Source organism: Mesoplodon mirus, assembly GCF_964341445.2.
Source record: "Mesoplodon mirus genome assembly, chromosome: X".
NCBI classification, from domain to species: Eukaryota; Metazoa; Chordata; class Mammalia; order Artiodactyla; family Ziphiidae; genus Mesoplodon; species Mesoplodon mirus.
Window position 1 is genome coordinate 17,517,934 of NC_138981.1, and position 13,947 is coordinate 17,531,880.

Here is a 13,947-nt window from a genome sequence, read left to right on the forward strand (position 1 = left end):
ATTTCTGGTAGTATTGAACAACCCCTTGCACTTAAGAGGCATCCCCAAAGAAGGTGCAAAAACTATTTTATTTTCTTCTCTTTTTGGGTACTACAGACAGAGATCTGGCAGAGCTGACTCTGGTAAGAATTCTCACCCTTAGCTGGCTTCTGCCAGTTTTCCCAGGATCCCATTTGCAGGCTCCGAGGGGGGTTTAAAGTAGAGGGTGTAGCTCCAGTATCTACCAGATGTCAAGGTTTTTCATTAATTTAATTTTAGTTTCCCTTAGCTGCTTAAGGGAATAACATAGCAGTTTACCATAAAGTCCCTCAGAGTCTCATCATCTCTGAGAGGGGGTCCATATGGGGGCCCTCCTTCAAGGGTAGATATGGGGGTATATGTAAGGCCTATAACTTGGCAGACTTTCATTTATGGTCTTGTAGTCTCTTTAGGAAAGACAATTTAGACTGAGGATTACTAGAATGAGTACTCAAATAAAGGACGATAGAGGCGAGTAGTAAAAGTTGCGTCTGTCTTGCAGTCTTTTGTTTTAGGTACCTCTTGTGTCTTTAATTTTTCATTAGACTTTTTCAATGAATTTTTCAATGAAGCTATTCAGGGGTCCTGAAGCCTTTTGGAAGGTTCTACGTACCAATTAAAATAGATGTCCCATTCAGTTTGTTTAATTTGGGAACCCTACTTTCAACTGCACTTCATTTTTTTTTTCCTTATTAGTCATCCATTTTATACACATCAGTGTATCCATGTCAATCCCAATCTCCCAATTCATCCTACCCCCCCACCCCCCACGGCTTTCCCCCCTTGGTGTCCATACGTTTTTCCTCTACTCTCAATTTCTGCTCTGCAAACCAGTTCATCTGTACCATTTTCTAGGTTCCACATATATGCGTTAATATACCATATTTGTTTTTCGCTTTCTGATTTACTTCACTCTGTATGACAGTCTCTAGATGCATCCACGTCTCTACAAATGACCCAAATTCATTCCTTTTTATGGCTGAGTAATAGTCCATCGTATATATGTACCACATCTTTTTTTTTTTTTTTTGGCGGTACGCGGGCCTCCCACTGCTGTGGCCTCTCCCGTTGCGGAGCACAGGCTCCGGACGCGCGGGCTCAGCGGCCATGGCTCACGGGCCCAGCCGCTCCGCGGCACGTGGGATCTTCCCGGACCAGGGCACGAACCCGTGTCCCCTGCATCAGCAGGCAGACTCTCAACCACTACACCACCAGGGAAGCCCATGTTGGAAGATTTTTAATCACAGTTTCAATTTCATTACTTGTGATTGGTCTGTTCATATTTTCTATTTCTTCCTGGTTCAGTCTTGGAAGGTTATATCTTTCTAAGAATTTGTCCATTTCTTCCAGGTTGTCCATTTTATTAGCATAGAGTTGCTTGTAGTAGTCTCTTAGGATGTTTTGTATTTCTGTGGTGTCTGTTGTAACTTCTCCTTTTTCATTTCTAATTTTATTGATTTGAGCCCTCTCCCTCTTTTTCTTTTTTTTCTTTTTTGCAGTACACGGGCCTCTCACTGTTGTGGCCTCTCCTGTTGCGGAGCACAGGCTCCAGATGCGCAGGCTCAGTGGCCATGGCTCACGGGCCCAGCCGCTCCGCGTCATGTGGGATCTTCCCAGACCGGGGCACGAACCCGTGTCCCCTGCATCGGCAGGCGGACTCTCAACCACTGCGCCACCCGGGAAGCCCTCCCTCTTTTTCTTGATGAGTCTGGCTAATGGTTTATCAATTTTATCTTCTCAAAGAACCAGCTTTTAGTTTTATTGATCTTTGCTATTGTTTTCTTTGTTTCTATTTCATTTATTTCTGCTCCGATCTTTATGATTTCTTTCCTTCTGTTAACTTCGGGTTTTGTTTGTTCTTCCTTCTCTACTTCCTTTAGGTGTAAGGTTAGATTGTTTATTTGAGATTTTTCTTGTTTCTTGAGGTAGGCTTGTATAGCTATAAACTTCCCTCATAGAACTGCTTTTCCTGGGGCTTCCCTGGTGGCACAGTCTGTGTACTGCAAAAAAAAAAAAAAAAAAAAAAAGGAAAGAAAAAAAGAAACAAAACCCTGCTTTTGCTGCATCCCATAGGTTTTGGATTGTCGTGTTTTCATTGTCATTTGTCTCTAGATAGTTTTTGATTTCCTCTTTGATTTCTTCAGTGATCTTTTGGTTACTTAGTAACATATTGTTTAGCCTCGATGTGTTTGTGTTTTTTACGTTGTTTTCTCTGTAATTGATTTCTAATCTCATAGCGTTGTGGTCAGAAAAGATGCTTGATATGATTTCAATTTTCTTAAATTTACTGAGGCTTGATTTGTGACCCAAGATGTGATCTATCCTGGAGAATGTTCCGTGCGCACTTGAGAAGAACGTGTAATCTGCTGTTTTTGGATGGAATGTCCTATAAATATCAATTAAATCTATCTGGTCCATTGTGTCATTTAAAGCTTGTGTTTCCTTATTAATTTTCTCTTTGGATGATCTGTCCATTGGTGTAAGTGAGGTGTTAAAGTCCCCCACTATTACTGTGTTACTGTCGATTTCCTCTTTTAGAGCTGTTAGCAGTTGCCTTATGTATTGAGGTGCTTCTGTGTTAGGTGCATATATATTTATAATTGTTATATCTTCTTCTTGGATTGATCCCTTTGATCATCATGTAGTGTCCTTCCTTGTCTCTTGTAACATTCTTTATTTTACAGTCTGTTTTATCTGATGTGAGTATTGCTACTCCAGCTTGCTGGATACATACACACCAGTGTTCATTGCAGTGCTGTTTACAATAGCCAAGACATGGAAGAAACGTAAGTGTCCATCGACAGATGAATGGATAAAGAAGATGTGGCACATATATACAATGGACTATTACTCAGCCATAAAAAGAAATGAAATTGAGCTATTTGTAATGAGGTGGATAGACCTAGAGTCTGTCATACAGAGTGAAGTAAGTCAGAAAGAGAAAGACAAATACTGTATGCTGACACATATATATGGAATTTAAGAAAAAAAATGTCACGAAGAACCAAGGGGTAAGACAGGAATAAAGACACAGACCTACTTGAGAATGGACTTGAGGATATGGGGAGGGGGAAGGGTAAGCTGTGACAAAGCGAGAGAGAGGCATGGACATATATACAGTACCAAACGTAAGGTAGATAGATAGTGGGAAGCAGCCGCAGAGCACAGAGAGATCAGCTCGGTGCTTTGTGACCGCCTGGAGGGGTGGGATGGGGAGGGTGGGAGGGAGGGAGATGCATGAGGGAAGGGATGTGGGAACAGATGTATATGTATGACTGATTCACTTTGTTATAAAGCAGAAACTAATTAAAAAAAAAGTTAAAATAAATAAATAAATAAATAAATATTTATCACTGAACTTATAAGAAATGAGGGCCATCAAATGTATGAAAGGAAGGGCCAGACTGAACTTTTTTTTTTTTTAAGAAGAAAAGCAATATTTTTATTATGGTCTTAAATAACAAGACTGAGTTTTAATAACCAGAACTGGTGGAATTGACTTGATGTGTCAGTTAGCTGTTGAGAAAGGGAAAGTTGACAGAACATTGGTGAAGGCAATGATCGGGAAAAGAAAATCAGTTCTTGTTTATACCTCACCAGTTGGGATTTCTCAGTAAGGTAGTTGTAAGATGATATAGTGCGGGAATAAAGATGCAGACCTACTAGAGAATGGACTTGAGGATATGGGGAGGGGGAAGGGTAAGCTGTGACAAAGCGAGAGAGTGGCATGGACATATATACACTACCAAATGTACAATAGATAGCTAGTGGGAAGCAGCCGCATAGCACAGGGAGATCAGCTCGGTGCTTTGTGACCACCTACAGGGGTGGGATAGGGAGGGTGGGAGGGAGGGAGATGCAAAAGGGAAGAGATATGAGAACACATGTATATATATAACTGATTCACTTTGTTATAAAGCAGAAACTAACACACCATTGTAAAGCAATTATACTCCAATAAAGATGTTAACCAAAAAAAAGATGATATAGTGAAACTGCTGAGGTTGTTTTTGGTTTTGTTTGGTTGGTTGTTGTTGTTGTTTTCCCAAGAGGAGCCTGATTTTTCAGTAAGTAAAGCTGGGAAGAAGAAAGGTTTTTTTTTTGGAGTACGATGCTATTCTAAGAAAGACTACCAAGTAGAAATGATCATTAAGATAGTCAAGTAGAATATTTTGGCTTTTCTGCCTACAAAATGAACCTGAGATAAAATTTACCAAGATGCTCTGCATTTCTAGTTTTCAAACATAAAATGAAATAATTAAGTTTTCTCAACTCACAGGCCAAATCCAAATGAGAAAAATAACCACTGCTGGACCACATTGAAGACAGACATTATTACTCCTAAATTTAACTTCTTATAAAACATCATCAATTAACAGCAAGAAATATTGGAGTACACAGTAATTTAGAAAACATTTTTAAATTACCAAATATTATGACTTTAGAAAAAAATTTCAAGTTTAATTTTTAATTGTAATCTCTCAGCATAACTGAATAATGAGAAACAATGTATTCTATCTACATCTGCTAGCATCATACCTTCCAAACCTATAGAGAACTTCTTATTCATTTATTTATTTATTTTTGGCTGCATTGAGTCTTAGTTGCTGCATGTGGGCTTTCTCTAGTTGCGGTGAGCAGGGGCTACCCTTCGTTGTGGGGTGCAGTCTTCTCATTGCAGTGTTTTCTCGTTGCGGAGCACGGGCTCTAGGCAGTGCGGGTTTCAGTAGTTGTGGCACATGGGCTCAGTAGTTGTGGCTCACAGTCTTAGTTGCTCCGTGGCATGTGGGATCTTCCCAGACCAGGCAGGGCTTCAACCCGTGTCCCCTGCATCGGCAGGCAGATTCGCAACCACTGCACCACCAGGGAAGCCCTAGAGAACTTCTAATTAATGAGCTTAGTAGCAATTCAGTATTAATGAGCTGAAGAGTATGTCATTGTCCTCTCTATCAGTTATCTGTTACTGCAATAATACTGTGTATTCAACAACTATAATAGCTCAGTAACATGTAATAAACATTTCTTTTTGCTCACAAGTGTACAGATCAGCTGAGCACTTCTGCTGATCTTGGCAGACTTGATTTGGCAGTTTTTTGGGTCTTGGTTGGAGTTCACTCATGTGTTTACAGGTCTGCTGGCAGGTGGCTGATGTAGGATGGCCGTGGCTTGGGTGACTCAGCTCTGCTGCACATGGTCTTGGAGCTTTCAGTAGACTAGCCTGGGATTTGTGGTAGTGGCACAGTTTCAAAAGAGAGCATGGAAGCATACAAGGCCTTCTGAGGCCAGCTTGGAACTGGTACATAACACTTCCACCATATTCTTTAGTCCAACTCAAGTCACAAACCCAACCCAGCTTCAAGGGCTGGGGAAGGAGACTCTTGATGAGAGTGGCTGCAAAATCACATTAAAAAGAGCATGACTAGGGGTTGGAGTAGAGAATTGGGGATACTTTTGCAATCAATCTACCATATCACTTTTCATCTTTCTCCACCTGAATTGGCCAGATTTCTTTTCTTGGGCTGACTGTTTCATAGGCAGTCTAGCAAGAAAGAGATCCTGGGTCTCAGCACCTACTGAAATGGGCAGTGCAGGTAATCCGTTACACAGAAATATCTCTTCGAGAGAGAGAGGTCCTTTGGGAATTTCTACCTATGGTTTGTTACCAAGAAGAAAAAAAATCATGTCAGAAAATTGGGTTTTATGTGACGAGAGAAACAAATCAATTACAGTTAAGTAAAATTTGAAGTGTTTAACGGAAAAATTGAATGTTGCCATTTAATTTTCTGTAGATCCTGAATAGCCACAGATGTTTGAACCAAATACAATGCATTCTTATGTTTCCAGCCCTATTTGTAAAAATCTGAGATATTAGAGTGGGCAAAAAAAAATGTAGAGTTAGAGCTTCAGAGCGTCAAAATACCTTGATTGACCAGTTTTCCCTGTGCTCCTCCCTCTCCTCCCCGCTGATGAACTCACTGCTTTGGTAAAATGTCCACCTGGGAAGGGATAATGATGATTCATGTGAATGTACCTACTGATCTCAGAACAAATCATTCCTCATGGTTATGTGTGGGTTATCTTGGTATTCATAACATTTAGCACAGTGCCTTACATGGGCTAGGTATTCAAGAAGTTATTTATTGCATTTTAAGTATGGGAATGTAGATTTTTTTTCCCCTCTTTTCTGTCTTTCTATTTCCAGAATTAGTAACTCACCTTTTTGGCAGCAACATCCAGGACAAGGATAGACAGGACTATTTGGGGTTGATAGACGTCCCAGACTCCTACTGTGGTCCTCGGCTGCAATTTCCTCTCACTTTTTCTGATATTGATTTACTTATTGAGGCCTTCAAGCAACAACAGGCAAGTAGAAGCAGATACTGTCCTGATTCTTGTACATAACATGTGCTCACTGACTATCTGTTGAATGAATAGATGAAAATACTACAGCAGAAATGCATTCCCTTGGGAAAAAACTTCACATTAAGTGAGAGCTACCCTCTGCTTTGCTTAACCCATTAAATACAAATCTCCTCAGGTGCACAGAAACCTCATCTCTATCTATAGGCTTACAGTATTTCCTTGTTCTTTTTCTGAGGTTTAATTCACATACTATAAAATTCACCATTTTAAAGTGTACAGTTGATTCAGTGCTTTTTAGTACATTCACAAGATTGTGCAACAATCACTAATATCTAATTCCAGAACATTTTCTTCACCCCCAAAAGAAGTGCCGTACCCATTACCATTCCCTCCTCCCCCACTCCTGGCAACCACTGTTCTACTTTCTGTCTCTGTGGATTTGTCTCTTCTGGATATTTTGTACAAACAGAATCATGTAATATGTTTCCTTTTGTATGTGGCTTATTTCTCCTAGCATAATGTTTTTAAGGTGCATTCATGCCATAGTATGTTTCATCACTCCTTTATTTTTATGGCTGACTAATATTCTATTATATGAGTATACCACATTTTGTTTATCCATTCATCAGTGGATGAACATTTGGATTTTTTCTACCTTTTGGCTATTATGAGCAATGCTGCCATGAACATTTATGTGTAAGTTTTTATATGAACATATGTTTTCAATTCTATTGTTTCTATACCTAGGAGTGGAATTGCTGAGTCATATGGTGACTCAATGTTTAACGTTTTGAGGAACTGCTAAATTGTTTTCCACAGTGGCTGCACCATTTTACATTACCACTAGTAATACGTGAGGGTTCCAGTTTCTCCACATTTTTTGCCAACACTTGTTATTTTATGTTTTTAAAAAATTTTTAATTTTATGTTTATTATAGCTATCCTAGTTGTGTGTAAAGTGGTATCTAATTGTGGTTCTCATATGCATTTCCCTAATGGCTAAGATGTTGAGTATCTTTTCATGCTTACTGGCCATTTGTACACATTCTTCAGAGAAATGTCTATTCAGATCCTTTGCCCATTTTAAAATCAGGTTGTCTTTTTACTATTGAGTTATAAGGGTTCTTTATATATTCTGGATATAAGTCCCTTATCAGATATACAATTTGCAAATATTTTCTCCCATTCTGTAGGTTGTCTTGTCACTTTCTTTTTTTTTTTTTCGCGGTACGCGGGCCTCTCACTGTTGTGGCCTCTCCCGTTGCGGAGCACAGGCTCCGGATGCGCAGGCTCAGCGGCCATGGCTCACGGGCCCAGCCGCTCCACGGCATATGGGATCCTCCCAGACCGGGGCACGAACCCGTATCCCCTGCATCGGCAGGCGGACTCTCAACCACTGCGCCACCAGGGAGGCCCTGTCACTTTCTTAATAATGTCTTTTGAGTCACAAAAGTTTCTAATTTTGATTATGTCCAATTTATCTCCTTTTTTTCTTTCGTTGCTTGTGTTTTGGCATCATATCTAAGAATCCATTGCTAAATCCAAGGTCATGAAGATTCACCCCTATGTTTTCTTTTGAGAATTTTATAGTTTTAGCTCTGACATTTAGCTCTATGAGCCATTTTCAGTTAACATCTCTATATGGTATGAGGTATGGGTCCAACTTCGTTCTTTGCATGTGGATATGCAGTTGTCCCTATACCTTTTGTTGAAGAATCTGTTCTTTCCCCATTGAATGGTTTTGGTTCCTTTGTAAAAAATTAATAGGCCATAGCTGTCTGGATTTATTTCTGGACTCCTAATTCTTTTCCATTGGTGTGTGTGTCTATCCTTATGCCAGTACCACACTGTCTTGATTACTGTAGGTTTGTGGTAAGTTTTTTTTTTTTTTTTTTTTTCTGCGGTACGTGGGCCTCTCACTGTTGTGGCCTCTCCCATTGCGGAGCACAGGCTCCGGACGCGCAGGCTCAGCAGCCATGGCTCACGGGCCCAGCCGCTCCATGGCATGTGGGATCTTCCCAGACAGGGGCACGAACTCGTGTCCCCTGCATCGGCAGGCGGACTCTCAACCACTGCGCCACCAGGGAAGCCCTTGTGGTAAGTTTTGAAATCAGGAAGTGTCAATCCTTTGACTTTGTTATTCTTTTTCAATATTGTTTTGACATTTAGGGTCCCTTGCAGTGAATTTGAAGATTGACTTTTCCATTTATGCAAAAAAGCCCACTGAGATTTTGGTAGGGGTTGCACTGAATCTGTAGATTGCTTTGGGTAGTATTGTCTTCTTGACAATATTAAGTCTTCTAATCCATGAACATGGGATGTTTTTCCATTTATTTGGGTCTTAATTTCCTTCAGCTATGCTTTATAATTTTATATTTTTCAGTGTACAAGTCTTTCACTACCTTAAATTTATTCCTAGGTATTTTATTCTTTTGGTTGCTATTATAAAACAAATTGCTTTCTTAATTCCCTTTTGAACTGTTCATTGCTGGTGTATAGAAACACAACTGATTTTTGTGGGTTGATCTTTTACGCTGCAACTTTGCTGAATTCATTTATTAGCTCTAACAGGTGTGTGTGTGTGTGTGTATTCTTTTGGATATTCTATATACAGGATCACATCATCTGTGAATAGAGTTTTACTTCTTCGTTTCTGGTTTAGATGCCTTTTATTTCTTTTTCTTGCCTAATTGCTCTGGCTAGGATTTCCAGTATAATGTTGAATAGCAGTGGTGAGAGCGGACATACTTTTCTTGTTCCTGATCTTAGGGAGAAAGCTTTTAATCTTTTCACCATTGAGTTTGGTGTTAGTTATGGTTTTTTTTTTTTTTTTTTTTGTGGTACACGGGCCTCTCACTGCTGTGGCCTCTCCCGTTGTGGAGCACAGGCTCTGGATGCGCAGGCTCAGCGGCCATGGCTCACGGGCCTAGCTGCTCCGTGGCATGTGGGATCTTCCCAGACCGGGGCAGGAAACCGTGTCCCCTGCATCAGCAGGTGGACTCTCAACCACTGCGCCACCAGGGAAGCCCCTGTTTTGTTTTTAATAAATGCTGTTTATCAAGTTGAGGAAGTGTCCATCTATTCCAAGTTTTCTGTGTGGCTTTATCATGAAAAGGTGTTGGAATTTGTCAAATACTTTTTCTGCATTAGTTGAGATGATTGTGTGTTTTTTCCCTTCATTATAGTAATGTTGTGTATTACATTGATTAGTTTTCTTATGTTGAACCACTCTTATATTCCTGGAATAAATCCCACTTGGTTATGGTATATAATTATTTAGAAATTCTGTTGGATTTGGTTTGCTGGTATCTTGTCAAGGATTTTTGCATTTTATTCGTAAGGGATATTGGTCTGTATTTTCTTTTTGTGTGGTGTCTTTATCTGGCTTTGATATCAAGGTAATACTGTCCTCATGAAATGAGTTAGGAATTGCTTCCTTCTCTTCTATTTTTTAGAAGAGTTTGAGAAGGATGGGTGTTACTTCTTTAAACGTTTCATAGAGTTCACCAGTGAAGCTGTCTGGTCTTGCACTTTTCTTTGTTAGGAAGTTTATGATTACTGATTCAATCTCTACTTGTTCTAGATCTGTTCAGATTTTCTATTTCTTCTTGAGTGTTTTGATAATTTGTGTGTTTCCAGGAATTTGTCCATTTCATCTAAATTATCTAATTTGTTAGTGTACAATTCATAATCTCTTATAATTCTTTTTATTTCTTTGAGGTCAGTGGTAATGTCCCCATTTTCATTTCTGATTATAGTATTTGCATTTTCTCTCTTTTTTTTCTTGGCCAATCTAGGTAAAATTTTGTCAATTTTGTAGCTCTTTTCAAAGAACCAACTTTTGGTTTTGTTGATTCTATTGGTTTCCTGTTCTCTATTTCATTTATCTGCACTCTAATCCCTGTCTTCTTCCTTCTGCTGGCTTTCTGTTTAATTTGCTCTTCTTTTTCTAGCTCCTTAACTCATCACTGATGGGGGGATTTTTGTAGAAACTAATGCCTGTGGCTGGCGATTTTTATTTTGGCTGGCCAAAAAGTCATTTCCGTTATTTCATTAACACTTTGCAGGTTATTACATTCAGTAGTTATATCTGACACACCTGTAAAGTCTTCTAATTTTTGTGAAATATTGTCTTCTATCCACTCTTCTGTAGAAGCAAAGGAGCATTCTCCAGCACCACGAGTTTCATTTTCACTTTCCGTATCAGAATCAATCACTAAGGTTTTTTGTCTTTTTGTTGGTCTTATATTCACATCATCTGAATCAGAACTATATTCTGAAGAACTGTCGTCTTCTGGACACTAGTATGTATGTTGCTCAGACAGTCAGAGAAAGTTTCTGCATAAAGTTCACCAAACAGTTCTTCTTCACTCAAAATTTCACAATTTGTCATTTTTGAAAATTTTACGTTTATAATATACACAAGGTTGGAGCAAAAACCTAATGGAGCAAAATGTGAATGATAATGACAATCATAAGTTATATAATGAACCCTTGATCAATTTTAAGCTCTAACAACTTTGCATGGTGATGTTAATTGTATCACTCTCTAAAAACGTATTGATATGTCTCTGGTCAATAACGTTCAGATAACAAAAGATGTATTAATGTGTCTCTGGTCAATAATGTGTTAAGCATTAAGTCAGGCTTTTCATTCGAGATCTTTCTTCTTTCTTAATGTAGGCATTTACAGCCATACATTTCTCACTGGGCATTGCTTTTACTGTATCCTGTAAGTTTTGGTATGTTGTGTTTTAATTTTTGTTCGTCTCAAAGTATTTTCTAATTTCCCTCATGATTTCTTCAACATATAAGAGTATGTTGTTTAATTTCCACATATTTGTGAAATTTCCAGTTTTCCTTCTGTTATTGATTTCTAGTTTCATTCCATTGTGGTCAGAGAAGATACTTTGTATGATTCCAGTCTTTTAGAATGAACTGAGGCTTGTTTTGTAGCCTAACATCTGGTCTATCCTAGAGAATGTTCCATGTGCACTCGTAAAAAAATGTGTAGTCTGCTGTTTGGGGTGGAGTAGTCTATAGATGTCTCTTAGGTCTAGTTGGGTGTGAGGTCTCCGAAGTTTCTTTTCTTTTAGGCTGTGTTCACCTAGTGTTTTGACATAGATATCCTTGAACACCAAGAGCCATTAAGGAAGAAAAAAAGAAAGAAAGAAAGAGAGAGAGAGAGAGAGAGAGGAAGGGAGGGAGGAGTGAGGGGGAAGGGAGGGGGAGGGAGGGAGGAAGAGAGAAAGGAGGAAAGAGGGAAAGAAAGAGGGAGAGAGAAAGAAGGAAGGTAACAGAAGGGAAGAAAGGAAAATCTAGTCTTTGCAGATTGGCTCTGTGTTGGTACACTCCTTTACTGCTTAGCCTGGCTGTTTACAAATCCATCTTAGCCTTTACTTTCTGCTTGCACTGTGCCATTTTTAAGTTGCCTCTTTCTTTTTTTTTAATTTTTTTTAAATTTTTTTTTAATTTTTTGCTTTATAACAAATTTAATCAGTTATACATATACATATGTTCCCATATTCCCTCCCTTTTGCGTCTCCCTCCCACCCTCCCTATCCCACCCCTCCAGGCGCTCACAAAGCACCGAGCTGATCTCCCTGTGCTATGCGGCTGCTTCCCACTAGCTATCTACCTTACGTTTGGTAGTGTATATATGTCCATGCCGCTCTTTCACTTTGTCACAGCTTACCCTTCCCACTCCCCGTATCCTCAAGTCCATTCTCTAGTAGGTCTGTGTCTTTATTCCTGTCTTACCCCTATGATCTTCATGACATTTTTTTTTCTTAAATTCCATATATATGTGTCAGCATACAGTATTTGTCTTTCTCTTTCTGACTTACTTCACTCTGTATGACAGACTCTAGGTCTATCCACCTCATTACAAATAGCTCAATTTCATTTCTTTTTATGGCTGAGTAATATTCCATTGTATATATGTGCCACATCTTCTTTACCCATTCATCCGATGATGGACACTTAGGTTGTTTCCATCTCCGGGCTATTGTAAATAGGGCTGCTATGAACATTTTGGTACATGTCTCTTTTTGAATTATGGTTTCCTCAGGGTATATGCCCAGTAGTGGGATTGCTGGGTCATATGGTAGTTCTATTTGTAGTTTTTTAAGGAACCTCCATACCGTTCTCCATAGCGGCTGTACCAATTCACATTCCCACCAGCAGTGCAAGAGTGTTCCCTTTTTTCCACACCCTCTCCAGCATTTATTGTTTCTAGATTTTTTGATGATGGCCATTCTGACTGGTGTGAGATGATATCTCATGGTAGTTTTGATTTGCATTTCTCTAATGAGTAAAGATGTTGAGCATCCTTTCATGTGTTTGTTGGCAGTCTGTATATCTTCTGTGGAGAAATGTCTATTGAGGTCTTCTGCCCATTTTTGGATTGGGTTGTTTGTTTTTTTGTTATTGAGCTGCATGAGCTGCTTGTAAATTTTGGAGATTAATCCTTTGTCAGTTGCTTCATTTGCAAATATTTTCTCCCATTCTGAGGGTTGTCTTTTGGTCTTGTTTATGGTTTCCTTTGCTGTGCAAAAGCTTTGAAGTTTCATTAGGTCCCATGTGTTTATTTTTGTCTTTATTTCCATTTCTCTAGGAGGTGGGTCAAAAAGGATCTTGCTGTGATTTATGTGATAGAGTGTTCTGCCTATGTTTTCCTCTAAGAGTTTGATAGTGTCTGGCCTTACATTTAGGTCTTTAATCCATTTTGAGCTTATTTTTGTGTATGGTGTTAGGGAGTGATCTAATCTCATACTTTTACATGTCCCTATCCAGTTTTCCCAGCACCACTTATTGAAGAGACTGTCCTTTCTCCACTGTACATTCCTGCCTCCTTTATCAAAGATAAGGTGACCATCCGTCCGTGGGTTTATCTCTGGGCTTTCTATCCTGTTCCATTGATCTATCTTTCTGTTTTTGTGCCAGTACCACACTGTCTTGATTACTGTAGCTTTGTTGTATAGTCTGAAGTCAGGGAGCCTGATTCCTCCAGCTCCATTTTTCGTTCTCAAGATTGCTTTGGCTATTCAGGGTCTTTTGTGTTTCCATACAAATTGTGAAATTTTTTGTTCTAGTTCTGTGAAAAATGCCAGTGGTAGTTTGATAGGGATTGCATTGAATCTGTAGATTGCTTTGGGTAGTAGAGCATTTTCACAATGTTGATTCTTCCAATCCAAGAACATGGTATATCTCTCCATCTATTTGTATCATCTTTAATTTCTTTCATCAGTGTCTTATAATTTTCTGCATACAGGTCTTTTGTCTCCTTAGGTAGGTTTATTCCTAGATATTTTATTCTTTTTGTTGCAATGGTAAATGGGAGTGTTTCCTTGATTTCACTTTCAGATTTTTCATCATTAGTATATAGGAATGCCAGAGATTTCTGTGCATTAATTTTGTATCCTGCTACTTTACCACATCCATTGATTAGCTCTAGTAGTTTTCTGGTAGCATCTTTAGGATTCTCTATGTATAGTATCATGTCATCTACAGACAGTGACAACTTTACTTCTTCTTTTCCCATTTGGATTCCTTTTATTTCCTTTT

The 13,947-nt window shown here is 39.0% G+C and overlaps 1 protein-coding gene across 1 annotated transcript in view; it reads left to right on the plus strand.

Annotated features, from left to right (window-relative positions):
* PPEF1 (protein phosphatase with EF-hand domain 1) overlaps window positions 1–13,947 on the plus strand; it is a 116,281-nt gene that overhangs the window by 34,070 nt on the left and 68,264 nt on the right. Inside the window, exon 6 of the mRNA XM_082608923.1 lies at window positions 6,221–6,381. Coding sequence (XP_082465049.1) covers window positions 6,221–6,381 — 161 coding nt within the window. The remainder of the gene's footprint in view (window positions 1–6,220; window positions 6,382–13,947) is intronic.